Below are 23577 nucleotides of genomic sequence, written 5' to 3' on the forward strand. Positions count from 1 at the left end.
GTGTGGTGTAGTGGTCTGATTCTCAGGTAGTACTGGGCCAGCAGTCATCTTCTCAGAAGTGAATTTTAAAGGTTATTTTCCGTAATCACATACATTTTAAGGTAATCGAGTGTATATATGTGTGTGCGTTATATGAAATTTATACTGAATGCTGGCACTTTTCATGAAGTTTTTATTACAGGTTAGAAATTGCTACCTTTCCTATGAAATTTCATAATTTAAATATTATTCTAAAGCTTTATTTTAAAATAATTACAGAAAAGTTAGGAAAGAGTCCAGAGTTCCTTTACCCGCATTTCCTGTTGTTGACATCTTACACAAATATCACAACAGTGTAGAGCGAAGCTGGTTTGCTTTTTGTCAGTTACTGCACTGACAACTTCCCTCCCTGCTGCCCACCCCACAGTGGGCGTCACATCATCTCCCTTGTCTCCTGTGATACGTGACAGTTCCACAGTCTTTCTTGTGTTTATAACCTTAAAACCTTTTATTCTTTTTTTTTTTTTTTGGTACCAGGGATCGAACTCGGGTCCTTGTGCTTGCACAGCAGGCGGCGAAACCACTGAGCCAAATCCCTGGCCCAAAACCTTTTATTCTGTAGGACATTCCTGAGTTTGGCTTTGTCTGTTTTCCTGTGATTAGATCAGAGTTAGGCATTTTTCCAAGAATACCACAGAGGCGATAAGCATTCTCAAGTGTATCATTACCAGCAGTGCTCACCTTCATTTCTTGGTTAAGGTGGTGCCTGCCGGAGTTTACACTGGAAAATTAACTGCTTTTCCTTTTGTAATTAATAAATATCTTGGGGGAAATATTTTTGAGAGTATGAAAATAGTATTTTTCATCAGAATAACTCATTAGTTTTAGCATTCATTGGCTCAACTAGTCTTTAGCAAATATTATCCTTTTATTCCACATTATTGAAATTTTTCCCAAGACACAAAGTTACCACTTCTCTCACATTTGTATATTTATTCAAGTTTTTTATTTTTTTTTTGCTTTTGGTATTTGGTTTTTGAGACAGGGTCTCACTATGTATCCCACTATGGCCTTGAATGTAGGCCAGGCTGGCCTTGAACTCATGGCCCTCATCCTGCCTCCTGAGTGCTGGGATTACAGGTGTGTACCACCCACAGCGGGTTATTCAATTTTTATGTTAGTTTGGACTCATGAATATTTATTTACTGGACTATGATCCAATACTGTCATTTATTCTTTTGCTTAAATTGTTCCAGCTTTGGATATTAGGTGGTATTTTAGTTAGGCTTCTGTGTCCATCTGCTGTGCCTCGTCCTCCACATTGAAAAATAATATACTTGGGGCCGGGGATTTAGCTCAGTGGTTCTGGCGCCTGCCTCGCAAGCACAAGGTCCCAAGTTCGATCCCCAGTACCAAAAAAAATAATAATAATAATATACTTTACACACATACACCGTTCATGGGCAGAATCTGTGTTAATTTAAAGTAAGAAACTTCCTTACTTTCTTTGAGGTTCTTACCTCTCTCACACACACACACACACACACTTTTTTTTTTTTTTTTGTACCGGGGATGGAACTCGGGTCCTTGCACTTGCGCAGCAGGCAGCGAAACCACTGAGCTAAATCCTCGCCACCCCCCCCCCCACTTTTTTAAAGTACAAAAATATTTAGAACATTATAGAAATGACAGCTCTGAATCACCAATATCATTAAAGAGAGCACGTTTATAAAAAGAGCTAAAAAGAAAGCATATATTTCTAAAATTAGAAATAAGTACACATGGCTATAATTTAAAGTCATTATAAATACTCTGTTTTGTGCAGGCTTGACTACAGGAAGATTGGATTTTTAAGAGTTGTTGACTCCTCCATACCAGAAGTTAAAAAGCTATGAAATGTCTTTTAATATCAGAACTGATGGCATTGTTTTAACACTGTTTAAGCAAATGCATTAAAAATTCTGATATTCCAAATAACACAGTACTTCTAATTCAACAGGATTGTCTTCAAGGAAAGTGCTATTGAATACAAGTGGCCTGTACTATACTTTAGAGCTGCTGAACTTTGGGCAGGTAATTATCCTGACTGCCCCAGGGAGGATTTGATTTTATATTGTCATTTAATGAAACAAATAAATAAGCTTGTTTTGTTTTGTTTTTCTGGTCAAATTCTATTAGATATACCAAGCTTTTAAACTCAATGTGGTAAGCAAGTGCTCAGGAACCAAAGGTAAATATATTTTCTGAAAAATAAAAAGTATGTTCACATTTCAGTTTAAATATTCACATCTTTAAAATACTGTATATCTTCATATCTTTATATAGTAGTAATTCAGATTTAGCTGTTTGATTTTTCCCAGTTTCTTAGTACTTACTACCCATGTGCTTTAATAGCTTTTGTAAGTCTAATTGAATCATTATTAGTTAGGAATTCTCTATGATTTCTTGTCATGTGCTGCAGCTCTTACTAAGTTTTAGGCAGTAATATAGTTAGGTACTCTGGTAGTTTCTGTAAATGTTAGGGTAACATGATACATAATGCATCTTTTCTTTTGTTTCCATAGAAGAAATAACAAGTATCTATAAACTTCATATCCCCTGGTCTTATGAAGATTCGCTAACTATTGCACAGTAAGTATATGAAAGAACTTATTTTAAACTTCGTTGTTATTTAGTAAAATAGATATTCTGCTTAGGTTATGTGTTAGCTTTTTGACATTGTGACTAAATACCCCTAGAAAATTAGCTTAGAAGAGGAAGGATGTAATTTGGCTCAAAGTTTCAGAGGTTTCAGTCCCTGGTCTCCTGGCTCCAAGGCAGTGTCATGGTGGCAGAGCCTGACAGAGGAAAGTTGCTCGCCTCTCAGCAGCCAGGATGCAGAGGGAGAGGGAAAGAACCAGAGAAAGGGGCCAGTTACATCCTCCAAGGCCACCCCTGCAACCCGGCCCCACCCGCAGTATACATCCCCTCCCAATAACACCGTCTGATCAGTCCCTCTGATCAGTCCCTCGGCAGATGAGTCACTGATGAGGCAGAGCCCCATGCTGCAGTCACTTTGGAAGCCCGTCAGCCAGCACACCTTCAGCACAGGAGCCTTTGAGGGACCTACCCCGACCAGCAGTAATGCTTTATTTATCTAAGTTATATGACTAGTTACAGTGCCTCTTATGAGTGTAAATGCCCGTTATGTAGCATTGTGCTCATAAGTGACAATGACATGTAGTATTCTCACTACATTTTACGAAGTGTAAACCTTACTTGCTTGAAGCATGAACACCTTTCCACTCCACCCCAACTCCTAAGTCCTTGAGAGGGAGTGTCAGGCCATTTCGTTGTGACCAGAAAGAGCCACCTGTAGTGAGGGGTCCAGTGTGTGGCCTCCTCTGCAGTCATCCACTGTGTGCTGCTGAGGGCTGCCTTCACCAGTCCTGTTCACCAGCATTTTGTATTTGAGAATTGATACTTAGGTTGTCTCTTCAGGGTTCCATCTTCCACAGAAATTTCTCTGAAACTTCATATTGCTCAGCCAGAAAATGACAGCCACGTGGCATTATTAAAAATGTACACATCATCAGACTGTCAGTATGAGGTAAGTTATATGTTTGCATAATCTTCAAGCAAGATTTATGGAATAAAGTAGAAGTATTTTTACATTAGCTGCAGATACATGGTGATGTCAAAGCCCATAAGTGTCAGAAATAAACATTTAAAATATTTTAATATTCTCCACTTGCCTGTTTGCATTACCTCAGCATTTCCTTAGCTGGATCATTTAAAATTGTATACATCTTAATAAGTAATAGAAAATAAAACAAAGATTGAAACTGCAGATTAGCTGTCTAAATTTGGAAGCCAAAGGCTCAGAATGTTTTATAGATTAAAGAACTTACTGAAATGAAATCAGCTGACTGGCATTACTGACAGTAATTGGCCTGGTGCTTATTGGTTTATATCTGCACTGACTTAGCATAAGGATCTTGTCTTCTTTGCACTCATCCTTTAAGCTGTTAGTCATTAACAGGTGCGGGTCAGTGCCCATTGTGTTGTGTTATAGTCAGAGTAGATCTCTTTCTCCTAAATGAAGGGTGTAAGCTTGAGGGTTGTGCTTTATTTACTTACTGGTGCATGACCTGAGCCTCTGCCTGTGTTTGAACAGGCCAGCTTCAAAGGTTCCAGATCTGAGTGGTTAAAGTGCACATTTCGGTGGGAGCAGCAGCTCAGTCTTGTGGTTTATGTGGAATATTTCTGCTCACCTGCTTTAAATCAAGCTTAAATATTTGGATTCTTTATTAGAACTAACTTTCTTAAGGGTAGACTAGGATTGGTATTGTCGAGTTAATAGATTGTTTCTTCAAGTTTTTGTTGGACCTACATTATGAATTAATTTTCATTTCATGGTATTTATGAATGCTTTGTCATAATTGTTTCCAACAGTGAAGGGTTTTGTAGAGTTATAATGGTTTTTAACTTACACATTCATAATTCTAATAAATTAAAGTAATAGTAAGAATTATGTTGTCCACCATGATCTGTTAATAACATTCTGCTTAAATAATCAAGTTAGTAAAGGGTTACCACACATACCATGAAGTTCCTCTGCCTGCTGAAGAATTAGAATACTGGAAAATATACTAAATGGTAAATCTGTATTTACACAATTTAAAAAGTTGTTGAGATGATTCTTTTAAGATCTTTTATGCTGTAAGGTCTATCATTATAAAAAATTATACTTAGAGATGTGCAGAATTAGGCAATTTAGTAAAATGTGAACCAGAATGTAAGGAAAATAACCTCGTTCTTTTTAATAACTGCTTTAAACCAGGTGACAGTCAAGACCTCCTTTTCACAGATTCTCGGACAGGTAAGCGGTCCCTGGCTGTTATTTACTGCCCTGTGAACAGCTCATGGCCCTGCTGTGCGTCACTAACGCGGAGACACATCCAGCTCTGACTGCTGCCACGCCTACAGCTGCTTCTTTCTTTTCCTTTTTTCTCACTCCTCTTCCACTTTAATAAAACCTGAAAACCAGGCCAGGGATTTAGCTCAGTGGTTCTGCTGCCTGCCTCACAAGCACAAGGTCCCGAGTTCGATCCCCAGTATCAAAAAAAAAAATTCTGAAAACCATCCTTGGCACACAAAGTATCCACCTTGCTTTTTCATGTTTGATACATCGCAGAAATGGGAGCTGATACCTAGTTCTCAGCCAATTTAATGTTTACCTAAGCAAATGTCATAGAAGATCAAACCATCACATTAATCATACTACACTGTTGTTCGTAGCACAGTGAACACACAGGCAGACCTTACAAGCGAGGCTTTTTTTTTTGCAAGTGAGTATTTATAAGGAACTTTTTATATTGTGCATCTCAGTGTGTAAAAGCTAAAAATAAATTTTGTTAGAAATATATTGAAATTCATTTGCAAGTGATATTATAAAATAATTTATCAAACAGTAAAACTATGGATATTATTAAAATTAAGTAAAATTTTCATTGTAGCTTTTATTTGATTGGTTGTATTTTTCAGTCCAGGCATAGAATTTTTATATGCATTATCTCATTTGATCCTTATAGCCACCTGAGGAGAGCTAGATTCTGATTATTAAATTTGTGAACATGACAAAATTCTGAGTTAAAGTATAACAACTTTAAAAGGAATAACAAATTATGAAAGGAATATTACATGTTAGTATACATAAGTTAGAAAAGGGCATCACAGATATGTTGCATTTTAAAATGTTAAAGACCAATCACTGTTATCTTTTATGGAGGGGAAGAATTCATGCTTTTGTACATTTAGCACTTCCAAAAGGCACATTCCTGCACACAGGAGTTCAGGGTGAAGCCACGGCATTTGAACTCGCAGGGATCTTCCTGCCTCTCCTTCTGAATGCTGGGGTTATAGGCCTGCGCCACCACCCTCAGCAGGCTAATATTGTTTAGATGTGGAAATCTTTCTAAAGAGTAAAGATGTGCTGCTCTTACAGGGTAAGGGGTGGGTACTTTTTAAAATGTCAAATAAAAAACTTGTAATTAAGTCCTAGAACTTTTGAAAAATATAACATCTTCCTTCTTGCTTGTAGATGGCATGAAATGAACTCAAATAGTATAATCTGTCTTACTTAGTGTTTGAAAAGTAAGTGCTTTGAATGTTGTTGATATGATCACAGAAAACTGAGAAAGATGGATAAAAAGGAAACAACTGAGAGAGAGTCTTTAACCTGTAGATAGATATTTTTCATAAAATTAATGGGTTTTTTTCTGAAAAAGGAAAGAGGAAAATGTTCTTTAGTCTACTGTTATGAAAGAGGATGAATCCATCACCAGCAGGCAGTGAGTACCAGTTATGAGTGTAGACTATAAATTTCTTTTGGATTTTTCTAATCTTTTTCAACCTGGGGGTCCATGGAGGGACTTTCTGGAATCCTGTGCAACGTTTTGGGTTAACTTGTACTTCTACACATTTCATCAGATTAACAAGGGAGTCTGTACATGTTCCAAGAAATTCCAGGGAGCTGGGTGTGGTGGTACACACCTGTAATCCCAGCACTCAGGAGGCTGAGGCAGGAAGAGTGCCATGAGTTTGAGGCCAGCCTAAGCTACATAGTGAGTTCAAGGCCAGCATAAATTACAGAGTAAAACCCTGACTCAAAAAACAAAAAGAATAAATTCCGTGGAATGGACAGCATGCTTTCAAGTGAATACTTTTAAAGTTAACATTAAGAAAAGAACTTAACACTGTTTTTATTATACATATGTTTAAACAAATTGGGTCAGCTGATAGAGTGACTCACTGTACTGTGATGATGAACTTAGGCTCTGAATTTAATTCCAGTTTGATAGCAGCCATGATAGTGGAAGACATAAAGGTTAATAATTGCAGCTAACATTTCCTGGTAGCTCATCATATAAGAGATGATACTCTAGGTTCTTTACACAACAGGCATGTTTAATCGTAACCACCCATAGATATTGTTCTCCCCTTTCTGTGGAAAAGCACATGGAGAGAGAAGGAGATGACTTGCCTGTTGTGTTTGTAGTTGTTCAGGGTGTTTGGGCTTCTGCACCTGGATTTCTTCACCCATAAATGGGAATGAGAATTGCCTCAAGGGGTTTTTGGAGGAAAGCATGAGATAATGCATATATGATGCTTAGTACCAACCCTGGAACTTGTGAAGTAGTCAATAAATATACTTTGAAGAACAGTCTCCTAGTATAGGCTACTCAGTTATGCCTTTGATGAAAAAATTCAGGTGTGCTTATATCCGGCTATAAAAGTATTTATTCTACTTAGGGTTTTTGATACTCATTACTGGAGATGTCTTTGCAGCCATGTTAGGGAAAGTGTGAAGTGAAGAATAAACTTTCTTATTTTGTGTGAAAGTACATTTGTTTCATTAACATGAATTTTCAGAAGTTTTCCATTGATCTGTCTGCTTTCAGGTAGTTAGATTTCATGGAGGTGCTCTTCCTGCTTATGTTATGTCCAGTGTCCTTCTTGCTCATGGAGGACAGCTGTACTCTCTTTTCTCAGCAGGTAAGGATGCTTAATTTTTCAGGTTGTTTTTGTTACAAATATTAAAATAGAACAGCTGTTAGTTCCTTGCATACATTTAAATCAGTCATTTAGGGTTATAGGCATATAGTAGTAGTCACTTACAGTTCTTGGAAATCTAAAAGCATGTGATTTTATGACCAGTTTTCCATGATATTTTTTGCTTTTCTACCAACAACCACCAATCCCAGACTAGTTGTAGACAGATAGAGTCTAGAGCTTTCTAGTTTCTGGGCCTGAAACCTTCAAATTACCAACATTCTCCTAGCTTGTCACTTTTGATTGGGTGTCATTTTTTAATGGAAAATAAAATATTTATTTTTAATCTAAACAAATTGTTAATTTTTAAAAATACATATAGGAGGGGCCAGGGATTTAGCTCAGTGGTTCCGGCGCCTGCCTCACAAGCGCAAGGACCCGAGTTGGATCCCCGGTAACCCCCCCCCCCCAAAAATACATATAGGAATCAAATATCAATCTTTACATAATGATTTTCAATATTTGTGTCTTAAAGGACAAAATTAATCACCGTACACATTTTAAAATATTAAAAATATTAAAATATTTGAAAATACTAAATTTAAAAATATTAAAAATTTAAAAATCTCCTAATATTATCAAATTATTAAAATTTCTCCTGAATACAATCTACACATTGCAGCTTGTCATTAAGTTTAATCATTAAGTTTCTTAAGCTATAGTTTCTATTCTCCATCTCTTTTTTCCTCGCCTATAAATGGATTGACCACAACCATTCTGTGTGATCATATTTCACAGTATGAATTTTGCTGATTACACCCCCATGGTGTAATTAGACTTTTAAAAAATATAAATTAGTGTAGATTTACAATTCATAATAGTGATGTTTGTTTGGGGGAATTATCCATGCATATAATATGTGTTGATGTTTCTCAATTCCTTACTGCCCTCCCCAAATATCTTTTATCTTCTGATTTTCATAAATTGGTAATGACAGCTACAGGCTTGATAGGATTCAGATTCTCTTTCTACAACCCGACCCCATGCTTCCTCCTGCTGCTGCAGCTGCAGGACTATGTCAGAGATGTAACGGCTTTCTGTTAGTAGGAGCCGCTGCCCGGTTTCCTGCTTCGTCATCCTAATTTGTTCCCTTATTGTCCATCCTTCCTCTTCTCTGTTTCCTTCCCTTCTCCCTTCCTTTCCCCCCTCTCTCCTCCCTCATCTGCACTCCTTCCCTCCCTTCTCGTTCTCCTTCGTTTCAATGGGTCAGTGCTTCCTAAGTATTTTCCATCTTACATGTAGCTAAAAAAGACAAACTGCAGAATCATAGGCTTTAAATGGATGAATCGTATGGCATGAAAATTATATCTCAAATAAAGCTGTGTTTGAAAGTTACCTGTGGAGATTTGTGAGAATACACGGTGAGACGCTAGCTTTGACTTACCGAATTTGTTACTGAATGTACAGTCTTCTGTAAGAACCATTGAATTCACAGTAATTTTCAATCTTTGAAGAAGAGTCTCTGTAATAGTAGTGAGGACCATTTGCTTTTGTGACATAAAATATGTTGCTCTTGTAGACAACACAAGATAATAGTTCATACTTAATTACTGTGAATTCTCTGTTGCATGTAATTTTTTTTAATTACCAGGTTATTGTTTAGAATATGCTGCCATATTGGATAAAGAAGCCAAGCCATACAAAGTTGACCCTTTTGTAATTATGATTAAGTTTTTATTGGGGTAAGTTTTATTTTATTATCTGATGATGATTTTAATTTTGTACCGTATATGAAACATTGTTTGATTCTATTTTCATATAAATTTGGCAATTGACTTGTTTCACTAAATGGGATTTTTCTCTTAGGAAAAGACTTAATAAAAATATATCAATATTTATTTCAATAATATCATTTTAAGGTAATGTTTGAACATCTGTGTCATTCTAAACTTAGACTGTAAATATAACAGCGCTGTAATGTTCACAAATGATCCAAAAAGATCCCAGAGAGACAAACACAAACTATTACAGGGTTAGATGAAACAGTCCCTCCAGTCACTTTCTCTTACTTCCCATAGAAAGTGTATTTTAAACTTCTCTACCCTAGTCAACCTTCCATTCTTAACTTATTCAAGCTTTGTATTTTTTGATTACCAGCCTTTGCTTACATCTCTTTGATTCTTTCATTACAACCAGCTGTTGGCTTTCTAACCTTGAAAAAATTGTATTACTTCCTACAGGGACCAATAGAGACCAGTAAAATTGTTGAGACTGAGGGTTTAAATACTTGAAGATTGGTAGGCTTACTTGGAAGATAAATGAATTATTTCATTGAAGATTTTTTTTCAGTATAAAATGTAAAATAAATATGCAACTGTAAGGACTCTAGTAAATGGTCAGACACCTGAGATATGATGTCTTTGATGTCAGTTTGTTGTTGGGTTTTGTTTTTGCTGTGTTTTGTTTGCTTTCATTTTGCTTTCTTTTGCCCATAGGTGTAAATGGTTTAAGGAGCTATGGGACTTACTGTTATTACCAGAATTAGATGCCATCGTTTTAACAAGTCAGAGTATGTGTTTCCCCCTTGTGTCCTTGATTCTCTTTCTGTTTGGAACATGTATTGCCTACTGGAGTGGCCTGCTATCTTGTGCGTCTGTGAGACTGCTTTCTTCCTTGTGGCTATCTTTAAAGAGGTAATGTAAATGACAGAAAGCTTTCTATGGCTCTTAATTAAGAAAAATTACATTCTTAACATTGTTTTACAAGGATGTAGGACGAGCAAAATCAGTGGTTATATCTTTATCAAATCTAATCATTTAGGGCCGGGGATTGAGTTCAGTGGTTCCGCCACCTGCCTCGCAAGCGCAAGGACCGGAGTTTGATCCCTGGTACCAAAAAAAGCTAATCATTTAAAATGGGATAAAATAAAATAAAATTTCATTTTTAGAAAACTGATTATTTATTGGTAGTTAAAAAGAACCTGTGGTTTTGACCTTAGTATCCAAAAGTTCATCAAAAAAGCTTGACACAGGGCCAGGAATTTAGCTCAGTGGCACCACGCCTGCCTCACAAGCGCAAGGTCCTGAGTTTGATCCCCGGTACCAAAAAAAAAAGCTTGACACATTTCATGGTTGTCAGTCTTTCTCAGGAGGAATTTTTACTCTGAGAAATGCTTTCATAGGCTGACTTCCCTAATGAAGCCTGAGGGCAGAAGACTCCAGTCAGTATATTCAGCGTCTGATTAGATGAGATGTACAGAAACCCCAAGGACATTGCCTGGAGTTGTGCTATTCAGCCAGAGACACCGCGTCTCTCAAGTTACTGATCAGCTTTGCTGGCAGAACACCGGTCTAGTCTCCTTGCGTTCCTCCATACCAGTTGTGGTGTGTGATTTATTTCACAGATGGGGAAACTTGGGAACGTCTTCTCCACCTCTGACTGCTTCTGACAGGTTTCTAGCAGTGACACTGTCAAGCAAGCATCTGAGTGTCACTGGGCTTTAAAAACTGGAAAATTCTGGCTAGGTGTGGTGGCGCATACCTGTAACCCCAGCACTTGGCAGGCTGAGGCAGGAGGATTGCCATGAGTTCAAGGCCAGCCTGAACTACATGGTGAGACCCTTTCTCAAAAACCAAAATGAGCCGGGGATTTAGCTCAGTGGTGCTGCCGCCCGCCTTGAAAGCATAGGGGCCTGAGTTTGATCCCCGGTACAAAAAAAAAAGGAAAATTCTTTTTCCTGTCAAGATTGGAGATGTATGGCACAGGGTCTAAGATTAATGGTGACCTTTGGCAACAGTTTTCTTCCTTACTCCCAGTATTAGCCATGGTGTATCTAAACAGAAGAGTTCTGACAGTGTATCTCAGTCCTTAAAAATCAAATACATGTGACCACTTTCCTCTACTGAAAAATGCCTCACTGTTTTCCTTAGGATTTTACATACTAATAAGCAAGAGAGGCTGGCAGAATATTCAGATTCAGTAGCCCTTATCTGAAATGCTTAGGACCAAAGGTGTTTGAGATTTCAGGTGTTTTTCGAATTTGGAGTATATGCATATATGTAGTGTATATACATAAACACAAGCCTATTAAAATTCGTATCTTGGATGGGAACCAAATCCAAGCACAGAATTCACTTATGTTCCCTGTACCTCATTCACACGCCCTCAATAGTTTCTTCCAGTATTTTTAGCGTATCTGCATTTTGGGGTTTTTTTAAGTATAATTTTTTAGTTATGATTTCCTTATCTCTTTTTATTTATTTATTTATATTTATTTTTTGTAGCAGGGATTGAACTCGGGACCTTGTGCTTTTGAGACAAGCGGCGGAACCACTGAGCTAAGTCCCCAGCCCGTGTATCTGCATTTTGACTGTGACTCACATATGAAGTTGAGTGCACAATTGTCCACTTGTGGCATTTTGTTGATGCTTTAAAAGTTGTGAATTCAGCTGGGGATTTAGCTCAGTGGTTTCGCCGCCTGCTACGTAAGCGCAAGGACCCGAGTTGATCCCCGGTACCAAAAAAAAAAAGTTGTGAATTTTCGAACAATTTCAATTTTGGATTTTTGTCTTAGAGATGTTCAGCCTACACATTGTCGTTGTCTTACATGGACTGTATCAATCCCTGTTGACTGTGTTTTTTTTAATGCTGTATTCCTTTTATTCCAGACCCTCTGAACTTCCTAAAGATGTCAGGATCCTATCTCCAGATTTGCCCTTCCTGACAGTGGCCCTGCTGGTCATTAGCTGGGCCACCTGTGGCGCACTTGCCATATTGCTGTCCTATCTCTGCTACCTGTACAAGGTACGGAGGGATGTCAGAAAGCGGGGGACAGAGTCTCGGCTGGAGTAATGCTGTGTTGTGTAGGGGTGTAATAAAAGGATTTTTACACATCTTGGTTATTTAAATTATATATAGTTAACGTAAAATTGAAATTAATGATTTGAGGGTTTTTTCCAAGCCGAAAAGTTCTAATCTGTTTTAGGTTGCATCTCACTCTTGCAAATATTTGCTTTTTTAACATTTTATTAGAATAGTTTCATTCCTACTTTGTGAACATGAGTGAGTGAAAACAAAATATTATGTTGGGATCGAGTTATCAGTCATCCTCAGATAACATAAAATATTAATAAATGTTGCAAGGAATCAGAAGCCAGTGATAAAAATTATTAGGCGGTTAATTTTATTGCAGTAAAAGACGCTTCCAGGGAGGCTGGCGGCTTTGCAGGAAGATCCCAGGGTTACACAGCTGCAGACGTGCAGGAATCTGTGGGCACACAGTTGCATCCCAGTGGACAATTAGGTTTCCTTTCAGAAACACTGATACATTTGCCTCTGCTTTTGACAGCAGTACGTGAACATAGAGATTGTTCTGTTTTCCAAAGAAAACTTATGCAGATCTAAAAACTCTTCAGAGCGACTTCAACTTTTAAATGTAATATTTTTAGTTTTTATTAGTCATACAACTGATCCAATAAGCAAGTTATACACCTGACTCTTTCTGAGATACTTAATTTAAGGGAACCTAGTAAGTTAAATTTATATACTGTCTCAAGTTCTTGTAAATATTTCACCACTATATATAATTTTTTTACTTTTATTATAGTAAGTACAATCAAATATTTGACCCACATGACATGTAAAGTTGCTGTAGCAAGGTGTCAAACACAGCTTCACAGTAGTGTGTAAAAGGAATAGCAGTTTGTCTGGCTCCCTATATACTGTGGAAGTATTTTTTTTCTGTCTTTAGTATTTTGTTTTTGTATTTTTAATGTAATTAAATTCATTTTAATAAAAAGGAGCCAGGTGTGGTGTCACATGTCTGTAATTCTAGCACTCAGGAGGCTGAGGCAGGAAGATCACAGTGAGTTTGAGGCCAGCCTGAACTACATAGTGAGACCGTCTCAAAAAAAAAAAAAGAAGGCTTGTACGTTTTGTTTCAAAATACAAGTAAAATGAAAGTCATTTCTTTTTTTAGATTGTTCATCTACAAGCAAGCCTAATAAATTTTAAGAGTAGCCAGTCTGTGGTAAGTTTTATTTTCAAAACTCTACATAACTTTAATGTGAAATAATATGAGAAAATATGAATTGATTTTTTTTTTTTTAGAAAGGTTAGGATTTTTAGTGTTTAAAAGATACTATGAATTTAAGCCGGGTGTGGTGGCACACACCTGTCATCCCAGCACTCAGGAGGCTGAGGCAGGAGTATCACTGCAAGTTCAAGGCCAGCCTGGGCTACCGAGCAAGACCCTGTCTCAAAAAAAAAAATCCCAGGATGTAGCTCAGTGGCACCATGCCTCCCCCACAAATGCAAGGTCCTAAGTTTGATCCACATACCAAAAAATAGATATTATGAACTTAAGTAACTGTAAGAAAATAGACTTAAAACATTCTGAATTGAATAAGGTCTCTCTCAGTACCTGTGTCTTTTTGTTCCTATTACAAATTGTTATCTTTTAAATTTTGTTTTGAGCAATTACTTAGAGGATGTATTCTCAGCACTAAAAATAGGAAGTCAAAAGATAAAGTTTTGTAACTGACCATTTTAAAGGATACAGACAAGATAATTCAATATTTGACCTCAGCATGATAATGAAAAAATGTATTTATTTAGCTGATAAGTAATTGAGTATAGTTCTAAATAAAATAATACCTTAATTTTACTTTTCTGGTCCCTTAGTATTTGATGTTTTTACTTTTTGTTTTATAGAATACCAAGCACTCGAGAAGAAGTGAAAAAAAATCCAACCACTATAAAGACTCTGCGGTGCACCCACTTCGTGTGTCAGCGGCAGATGCGGAGGACAGCCTGCGTATGCACAGCGTGCTGCTCAACCTGCTGGCCTGGGTCGTCCTGCTCAGCATGCCATCTTTAGCTTACTGGCTAAAGAACCTCCGGTGTGTTGTATTTTATGGAATTATTTATGTGCTTAAGACAAGAATCTGCAGGTAGAGACTTACTAGATTTCCAATGGCCCATGAAAATCACTCAAGCGCAGGAAGCAGCATATTATCTAAGATATATTTCCAGTACATTCACGTTCTCCCTTACCGTGAGCTTATAGACCTGGGGACTGTAGACTTCCCCAAAGTGGGCCCAAAAGAATGATCTGTATTTTTATTTTTGTACATTGCTAAATATAAGGCCACCTCATCCAAGTAGTAGTCAAATCCCTACTCATAAAAAAAGATGCAAAGGTTCTAGAATATCTAAATAGTGAGGGCATTTTAAGTCAGTAAAGCAAGATAAATTTAGTAAATTAAATAAAAGTTTACCAGACATTAATATGCTTCCCTTGTCCCTCCCTTTAGTCAAGACTCAGATTGTTGTTCATAGATTCACAGCTGGATTGTTGGAGGAGAAACGTAGGGCTGTCAAGAGCTGTAGACATCCAGCTCATCCACAATGATCAACTTTGCTTTATTGATTCATGTTTTTTTTTTCTTTTATGATAGGTATTATTTTAAACTTAATCCTGATCCATGTAAACCTTTGGCATTTATCCTTATTCCAACCATGGCAGTTCTTGGAAATACTTACACGGTGTCAATAAAATCAAGGTATAATAGTTTAATCTCTCTTCCTGTCCTGTCTGTTCCTGGCCTGTATCACCCTGTACTTTATTTCTGGAGTACACTCTTTATTTGTAGTTGATTTGAGTATTCCTGAAAGTAAAGCCTAACAATATTGTGGCTTAATATGAAGGTACAGTTTGTATGTGATTATGTTATACTTGTTTTCTTAACTATAAGTTTTACTTGTTAGGGTGTAATAATATGTGAGTTTTTTCCTTTAAAAACTATGATGCAGGGGCCGGGGATTTAGCTCAGTGGTTTCACCGCCTGCTGCTCAAGCGCAAGGACAGGAGTTTGATCCCTGGTACCAAAAGAAAACAAAAACAAAACCATGATGCATAAGATTTACTTTCAAAAACTACAGGAGGGCGGGCATGGTGGCGCAAGCCTATAATCCCATCACTCGGGAGGTTGAGGCAGGAGGATCACTGAAAATTTGAGGCCAGCCTGGGCTACATAGCAAGACCCTGTCTCAAAAAGACCAAAAAAACCAACCAAAAACAACTTCAGGAGTAGAAGTAGATGGAGATACAAATGTAGGTGAAGAAAGATTGGCCAGGATTTGAGTGTTTAAAGGGTGCATGAGGGTTCAGGACCCTGTCAGTCTGTTGTTACTCGTGTTTGAAATTCTCCACAGTAAGACTTGGCTTTTCTGGTTGCTGGTTCTGGGAGCCCCTCGGTTGGTTCTAGCAGATACTGAGCAATGTCCTAGAGTGAGGCAGATCTGGGGCTTTCGGTCTTTGCTGCATCGTGGCTCTGTGTCCTCAGGCAGGCTTCTGATCCCTTCTCATCCTCCTTTTCTCTGTTCCAAGGTAAAAAGACGACAGCCCGTCCTGAGAGTTAGTTTTCTTTTAAAAATATTGTCTTAGAGGGGCCGGGAATTTAGCTCAGTGGTTTCGCCTCCTGCTGTGCAAGCGCAAGGACCAGAGTTCGATCCCTGGTACCAACAAAAATAAATAAATAAAAATGTTGTCCTGACTTACATGCTTCTTTTGTTGGGATTTAAACATGGTTCCTCTTTGGTTTGCTTGTGTTGTTGCTATTATAAACAGGATTAAAATGACACTTCTCTAACTATCTTAGTGAACATAACTATTTTTGTTATGATAAAGTTTTAGAGGTAGAATTGCAGAATAAAAGTTTAACTAGTATTTTTCCATTGTTAAAGTTTGAAAAAATAAACAAAATTGGCCATTTTCTGAATAGAAATGTTTCTCCGGGGATTTAGCTCAGTGGTTTCACCGCCTGCTGCACAAGTCCAAGGACCCGAGTTCGATCCCCCGTACCAAAAACAAAACAAAACATTCAGAACAGGTAAATTCATTATATAAAAAAGTTATTTCATTTAAAGTCACTTAGAACATTTCTGGCTCCCAGCCGTACACAAAATGGACATATTCCATGTTAGCTCCCAGAGTAAGTGACGCACTGTGTATTCTCTGTCTCATTGCAGTAAACTGTTGAAGACCGCCTCCCAGGTGGCGCTTCCCCTGGCTGTCGGCGTGACCGCTTTCGGCTCTGCGCACTTGTACAGGGTCCTGGGCTTCGCCTTCGTTCCTCTTCTGCTCCACGCCTTGTGCAACCTGATGTGAGAGGGACCCGGGGAGAGCAGCAGCGGCCGATGCCTGAGGGCTGGGATGGTGGACGCAGGCTCGCTGCGTGGACACCCAAGTCTGTTTTTACACTGGTAAGAGTAGGAAGTTAGTTTTGTAAGGCCTGAGGAGAGGAGGTGAAGCATGGTTTCGCTGTAGGGTGGCCTCCCTTCTGCGTGTGCTGTCTCGGGGCCTGGTGGAGGGCTGGTGGCAGCCCGGTGCTTGAGGACGCAGACGCCTGTGCACCCGCCCGGCCCGCATGCCGTCCATCAAGCAGTCAGCTGTTCGGCACCTTCTGAAAAGTGACTTGTTTTCTATTTGCTGTCATTTACATACTGTCAAATGAGTTTTCAAGGGTGATGAATTTCACAACTGTTTGGTTTCTCGGAAGTGAAATAGCCACAGAGAGTCTTTGGTCTCTTTGGCCGTTACGGTGAAAAAAGCGAGCTACCTCCTTCATACATGAAAGAGAGCTTTGAATTACAAGGAGACTTGTTTTTGATAAGCACTGTAAGATCAGTGAGTGGAAACACGATTCACATTCAAAATACGGAAGTTTTCTTGTTATTCTGAAATATGAATTGTGTCTTGTTAAATTTTAAAAATATTCTTAAAGGTATTATTGTCATTAGAGTAGTTCGTTTTTGTTGATTTAATTCATTGTCCTGATGGTTGCTGAAATTTCTTCAGGTGAGGGTAGACTGCTAACTAAATTTCAGTAATTGGCAAAAACTAAGTTTGCACCATTTCTGTCTACTGTGGAAAAAGCATGATCAAGTGTAGCATCATATTCAGTGCACAAATGTAAACTACTGGGGAACAGTAAGTATAGCATAAATATAAAAGCACACCTGAAGAAATTGGGGACTGTAGCACAAGATTTAATGGTGAAACCTTGAGGGGCCAGGTGACTTGTCCGATAAATGAGGCAGTAACATTTCTACGTAATTTCAAATGCAGGTCCTGCTTAGCTAGAAGACAGTGCAAAGGGCAAGGGAGCAGGCGGAGAATGTTAAGTGCTCTGCTTTCAGAGTGAATGCGGCCTGAGGAGCACTGGCTCTTAGAGCTCTTCTTTTACGTGTGGGTGCTTTCCATGTCCAAAACCTCTCACAAAATGTCCTCAAGTTCCCTCTGGCGATTCCGCCATGGCAGCGTGAGCCACTGTCCTTTGTGGCACTGGGGAATGGGGATGTCCCAGAGCAGTGATGGCCAACCCTTTAGGGCTCTCAATGATACAGACAGCCACTGTGGCGCAAGTGCCATAGGTTCACCACCACTGGCCTAGAGGATCAGTTCCTTCTGTCTGCTGAGCTCTGGTCCAGTGTTCTCTCAGTTGCCGCCTTGAGGTTCCTCCCACTCCTGTGTCTGTAGTGTTGTATCTCGTTCCTCCTGGTTTCTCCTCCGCCATGCTGTTTCGGCATTAGTCACAGAGGGTCTTGTTAGTACCTCTGAGGCTTACAAGTTTTTCCGAATCTGTTCTAGCCTTGTGCTTATTGTTCAGTATGCATATTGTTGCTGAGACCCTTGAAAAGAGTGATAGATAACCTGATGGTAGCGGTGACAGACTCAGCAAGCTTGTGTTGACTGGAGAGCAGGAGCAAAAGGAATGAGCTTTGAAATGCTTATGTGTTCAGCACCTGAGAGCAAAGACAGTTTATTAGATCTTACACTTGCTCATGGGACACCAGGTCTGTAAAGAGGGACACATCTGCCTGTATTTGGCAGTACGTACAAAACGGCTTATACACACATGGTATCTTTTGTTTTGTCTCCAGTACTCTGTATCCCAAGTATAGGTTAAATGTGTCATTTAACTCTTCTGAATTTGAACTTAGTCCATATACAGAAAAAAATTTGAACTTAAGTCCTCTATACACAGAAAGAATTTTAAGAGTATTAATTAATTTGATCTTCAGTTGGCAGCCATAATTATCATGTTTATGGGATTGAAAGTCTCTTGTCCAGTCAGGGCTGCTTAGGAATTTCTTGCTCAGTAGTGGACAGTTGCTTTTTAAAGCAGTAGACCAGGCACACTAATTCTCACTAGAGCATTTTTGTGTGAATATACTTATCACCAAGTCCTCAAATCGTATTTATGCCAACAGAATATTTTAAGCATTACAAAATGGATTCTAGTTAAATATTTTATAAACAGTCATGGAGTGCATTTTTTAGCTATGACACAGCAGATAATCACTTGGCCCACATTTCTGTCCTACGCATGAGGTCTGACGTCTTCTAACATCATTATTTGAGTTAGTGCAAAACTATCATGCTGCATTTGAAATTTTGGGCACTACTTACTAAAATCATTTGGGAAAATTTCCGAAACTTGTTGGGACTTCCTCTGACGAGGCGTCTGTTATTCTCAGACTAGTCTTCATGTTCCCAGTGTGTGGGGTTTGTAAACTTAGATACCATTGGAAACAAGATACTCTGTGAAGTTCATTATGAGGAAAATAAACTTTGAGAGTAGGGCATTGACCAGAATAATGGCAGCAACAGAAGTATCTCCATAGTAGGAAATTAGACCCAGCCAAGGGTCTTCCTTATCAAATACATGTCAATTTAGAAGGAACTTTTGCATAATCATAAGATGATTGGGAACTGATATTTTAGCCCAGGGTGTTTTGTTTGTTTGATTGGTTGGTTTTTGTTTTGGTTTTTTGAGACAGGGTCTCACTATGTAATTCATGCTGGCCTTGAACTCACGGTGATCTTCCTGTCTCAGCTTCCCAAGAGCTGGGATTGCAGGCGTGCACCACCACTCGCAGCTCATCCCAGGGCTTTTGAACAAAGAATGTTTCAAATTCTGAAGTAATCTTTTATTTATACACATTACTACTCAATATTCTTTACTTTTCATGAGGATAATGTGAAAGAAAATCCAAATATGCGAATGCTCAAGAATTCACATTTTAAAAATAAGATACATTATGAATAGAGAAGGCTAAATTGTATATGTTAGAAACTTAGTTATGAGAACAGAATGAAATTTGGGAGTAGAATAAATATCAATAGTGTAAATGTAACAGTGTACCTAAGTTGATAACGTGTCTTTCAAACATTAGGTATTATTCTTAGCTACATCTTGATTAAATTGTCTATGACTAATTATTTTTAAGTCAAGTACTTTCTGAAAGGATTTGGCATGGTTATACTGCCAAAAACTTCTGGTTTTAACTATCATGACATCATTTAATTTCTGATAACTTTGTATAAGACTTGATATATATGAATCAGAATCAACCTGTAATTATTCTGTACATTGTAACTTGTGAAAAACTCGGTGTGCTTTGATGAATTGTGTAAGCTTGCATATTTGAATTCTAACCTTATCTTGGGAAGTCTAACAGTAGCCATTTTTGTAACATTCATAATACTATTTTTAATGTAATTTTGACTTTTAGTATTTATATAGGAAAGTTACTAGTAAGAGAGAGTTTATAGTCAAAGCATAGAACTACTAACTGTTCAAAAGCCTAAAAGACAGGCCATTTTATATTTCATGTTGCACTTATTCTGTTTCATACCGGACTTTTTCATCCTTTTTTTAGGAAAAAAAAAAATGACTGATTTGAATTCTTTTTAGGATAGCTCTGCAGTGGAAACTATATGGCTGTATTCATATGGTTAGCAAAACACACTTTACCACCAAAGCTAAATGAAATTGTAAAATACCTCTGGATATTTGTGCCAATGAACTTTTCTTAGTATATTGAGATTAAAGCAAAAAGAATCTTTTTGGTATTTTTCACCCATGACCTATAATAAATGTGTATATCATGAAAAATTATATTCCAAACTCTTAATTTTTCTTTGAAAATATTCAAAGTTATAGCATAATGTACTCTGCTTTGCACATTTCTCCAATATTTTCTGATTTTATTGGGTAAAAGTCCATCCACTTAATAATGATCTTTCAACAGTTAAGTGAAGTACTCATTTGAAATCATTCTGTGCAGACTCATCCTGTGACATGAAACACTGTTGTACATCCCACTCTTGGTACAGGTGTCTCGTTTAGGTAATGGAAGTTTACTGTAGAATCCCATTGCCATTCAGTCCCTCTGTATAACACATTGCAGAGGGAGATTATCCATTAGAACCCACATGAACAGTGCATGAAGGAAGCTTCTAAAAAGTCATACATTATATCAAAATGTTATAAACAAGCAGGAATTAATGCTAAAGGGTTAATGTTAATACTGCATTCTGCTATTGAGAGAAAAGTTAGAAATATGATGGGCTCTCAAACTGCTGTTTATTTGCTTGAAAGCCTTTAATTTCTCCCCATAGAAAGTTTAAAGAAACTTTAGCCCCCCGTGTGACAGTTTGCCCGTCATTTAGTGTCGCCTCCTGATTCTCTGTACAGTGATGTCGGTACCGTTTGCTTAAGTAGCCTTGGAAGTGAAGAGGTAGCACAGAGAGCCAAATACTGAAATATTTGGCCTTACATTACAGTTTAATCGTCTAATGTGGACTGTGGGTAATATTAAAACAAAAAGATGCATAAGACGTGAATTCAGTGTGTTCTGTCATTTGGAATGGATTTGTCCTCTGTATTGAATAATTACATCCTTAGTAGGAGATGCCTGTGTCCTAACATAATCATGCTTTCTACATAGTCAAAAGTGCATTGTTGGAATACTAGTAGAATGAACTGTCCTCTCCTGTGTTGTGGGGAAGAGGGGGAAGCTCCAATTTTTAGTGCATATAAATTAGGAAATTATAGTGTGTATTTACATTTTTTAAATGGAAAAATGACTTAAATGTATGATTTTGAAATGACTGTATTGCAGTTTCTTAATCTTATGACATGTAGCAATGTACCCATGGGAAACCAGACCAAAATTGAATATATATTATCACTGTGACCTTGAATTTACAGTCATTTGGAATAAAACAGACTGTGCCTTAAAATGACAAAGGAATGCCCTGCAGTTTTATAAGTGTATGTTTTATTATGGGTGGCCTTCGCATATGGGTGGGTCCCAAGTCCCTTTCTTTGAGGTTGTTGAAATAGAAGCTTCAAAGTTGACCAGTACTCAGTATTTAGTGCTTAGTATTTGTAGAACTGTCATCCTAGAGGCCTCCCTTAATTCTCAGTGTTCTTGTTTTGAGTCAAAGTGACTTAGGCTACACAGGTGCAGAAAATTAAGTTTGGCTACTATTTTGGGGAGAAAATTATTTTGGGAGGTCGTGGTACTTCTGCTCTAAACTTACTGTACATGGAAACTCATTTTCACAATGTGGTGTTTTTGTCTTATTAATGAACACAGACATGAATTCTTTACTAAGACCTATCCTCATTTTTCCTCAGATTTTGAGGTTTATGTTTGTATATATCAAATAAGCGTAATTTACCTAATAATGATTTTTGAACAGTTAAACTCAGATTTTAAAAATTTTTTAAAATATTATTTCCCCTTTTTTTCTTTTTCTTTCCTAATTATTTTTAAAGTATCAAGACAGTATGACTTTATTTTTTTAAATGTAGGCCTGCATTTGTACTATGCTTATTTAAAATAAATAGATACAATTTCTATTAAAATCCAAATTATCCGGGCATGGTGGCACACACCTGTAGTCCCAGCACTCGGGAGACTGAGACAGGAGGATCGCCACAAGTTTGAGGCCAGCCTGCACTATGTAGCAAGACCCTGTCTCAAAAAAAGTCCGAATTGTTCCATTTGCAGGACAGTCATCGTCTCTGCTAAAAGTTGTCACATTTGTGTGTTTTGGGAGTGTACTAATTTTAAATTTAGTTCTGAACATAAACTCAACACATTTCTTTCCTTCTGTTTTATTTCCACTACTTCCCTCATCCCAAGGCAAAAAAATAAATAAAATAACTTTCTCTAAAAATATGTAGAAAGACAATGTGTCTTCTTAAAACCTGATCATATTCACAAGAAAGTACTTTGGACAAGGGTATTTAATAAAGTAACTGGCTTTCAACCTGCATCCTTTTTATATTATAGTTTAAAAGTTACAGAGTACAAACTTATAGTGATAAAAATTCAGTAGGTGGGCCGGGGATTTAGCTCAGTGGTTCTGCCACCTGCCTCGCAAGCGCAAGGACCCAAGTTTGATCCCCAGTACCAAAAAAAATTCAGTAGGTATTATTTATTTATTGCAAATTAATTTTGTTCTCATCCAGAGAGTACAGCGCATAGTAACAAGACTTAATAGTGCAAAGGACTTGTCCTGTGGTGTATACTGAAAAATGGTTGTCACTATGCAGACTCTTCTATTTAAGCAGGCATGTTCTTCTCCAGTACTTTGTATAAGGTGTGGTGTACTGAATACACCGATGTGTGATTCTATGTGGACTTTTGGTACTGTGTGCTAACATTGTCACATTTAACTGGTTATAATTCAGAAAAAGTGCTACTTACTGTATTCTGTAGAATGTTGTGAATGATTTCACCTGTGTTCCAGCATTGTGGTGTAGGTTTAATAGGTGAATATTTGCCTTCAGTCTCCACTCAGGTATTAATGTGTAGCAATTTTTGGTGCTTTCTTTTTATTCTGTCATAATGTGGTGTTCTGAATGTTCAGAAATAAATATCGTGGATAAGCTTTTTTGGTACAAAGATTGCTTACTGCTTCACACACTCTCCATAACACTCTCTTAGAAAAGGGCTGGGGATTTAGTTCAGTGGTTCTGCCACCTGCCTCACAAGTGCAAGGTCCAGAGCTCGATCCTGGGTACCAAAAAAAAATAATACTCTCTTAGGAAAAAAACTTTAAAAAATGATTTCTTTCCAACATGTTGAGCATTTTGGAAATGAACAGCTTTTCAGCATAGGACATGATACATCACAGGATAAATTCAGGTATTTTTCCAGCTTTGTATTTCGTAGCTTCCCACATCCATTTGTGTGGACACT

At 37.7% G+C, this 23577-nt stretch overlaps 1 protein-coding gene across 4 annotated transcripts in view; it reads left to right on the forward strand.

The window, feature by feature from the left end:
• Positions 1-23266, forward strand: part of Pgap1 (post-GPI attachment to proteins inositol deacylase 1) — a 69127-nt gene extending 45861 nt beyond the window's left edge. For 3 of the 4 annotated variants that reach the window (XM_021249796.2, XM_004871709.3, XM_021249797.2), the window contains 13 exons: positions 1979-2052; positions 2158-2209; positions 2544-2610; positions 3460-3568; positions 4802-4840; positions 7422-7515; positions 9164-9254; positions 10008-10205; positions 12180-12315; positions 13490-13540; positions 14224-14411; positions 14970-15074; positions 16543-23266. In XM_021249796.2, the coding sequence (XP_021105455.1) occupies positions 1979-2052; positions 2158-2209; positions 2544-2610; positions 3460-3568; positions 4802-4840; positions 7422-7515; positions 9164-9254; positions 10008-10205; positions 12180-12315; positions 13490-13540; positions 14224-14411; positions 14970-15074; positions 16543-16681 (1343 nt within the window). In that variant the 3' untranslated portion in view covers positions 16682-23266. Of the gene's footprint in view, positions 1-1978; positions 2053-2157; positions 2210-2543; positions 2611-3459; positions 3569-4801; positions 4841-7421; positions 7516-9163; positions 9255-10007; positions 10206-12179; positions 12316-13489; positions 13541-14223; positions 14412-14969; positions 15075-16317; positions 16513-16542 lie in introns of those variants that run through there. The other variant, XM_087200346.1, reaches the window with a different exon arrangement.
• Positions 23267-23577: the final 311 nt, after the last annotated feature.

The sequence above is a fragment of the Heterocephalus glaber genome, unplaced genomic scaffold (genome assembly GCF_053883595.1).
Source record: "Heterocephalus glaber isolate CG9 unplaced genomic scaffold, H.glaber_assembly_v1.0 deba00001743, whole genome shotgun sequence".
Taxonomy (NCBI): Eukaryota; Metazoa; Chordata; class Mammalia; order Rodentia; family Bathyergidae; genus Heterocephalus; species Heterocephalus glaber.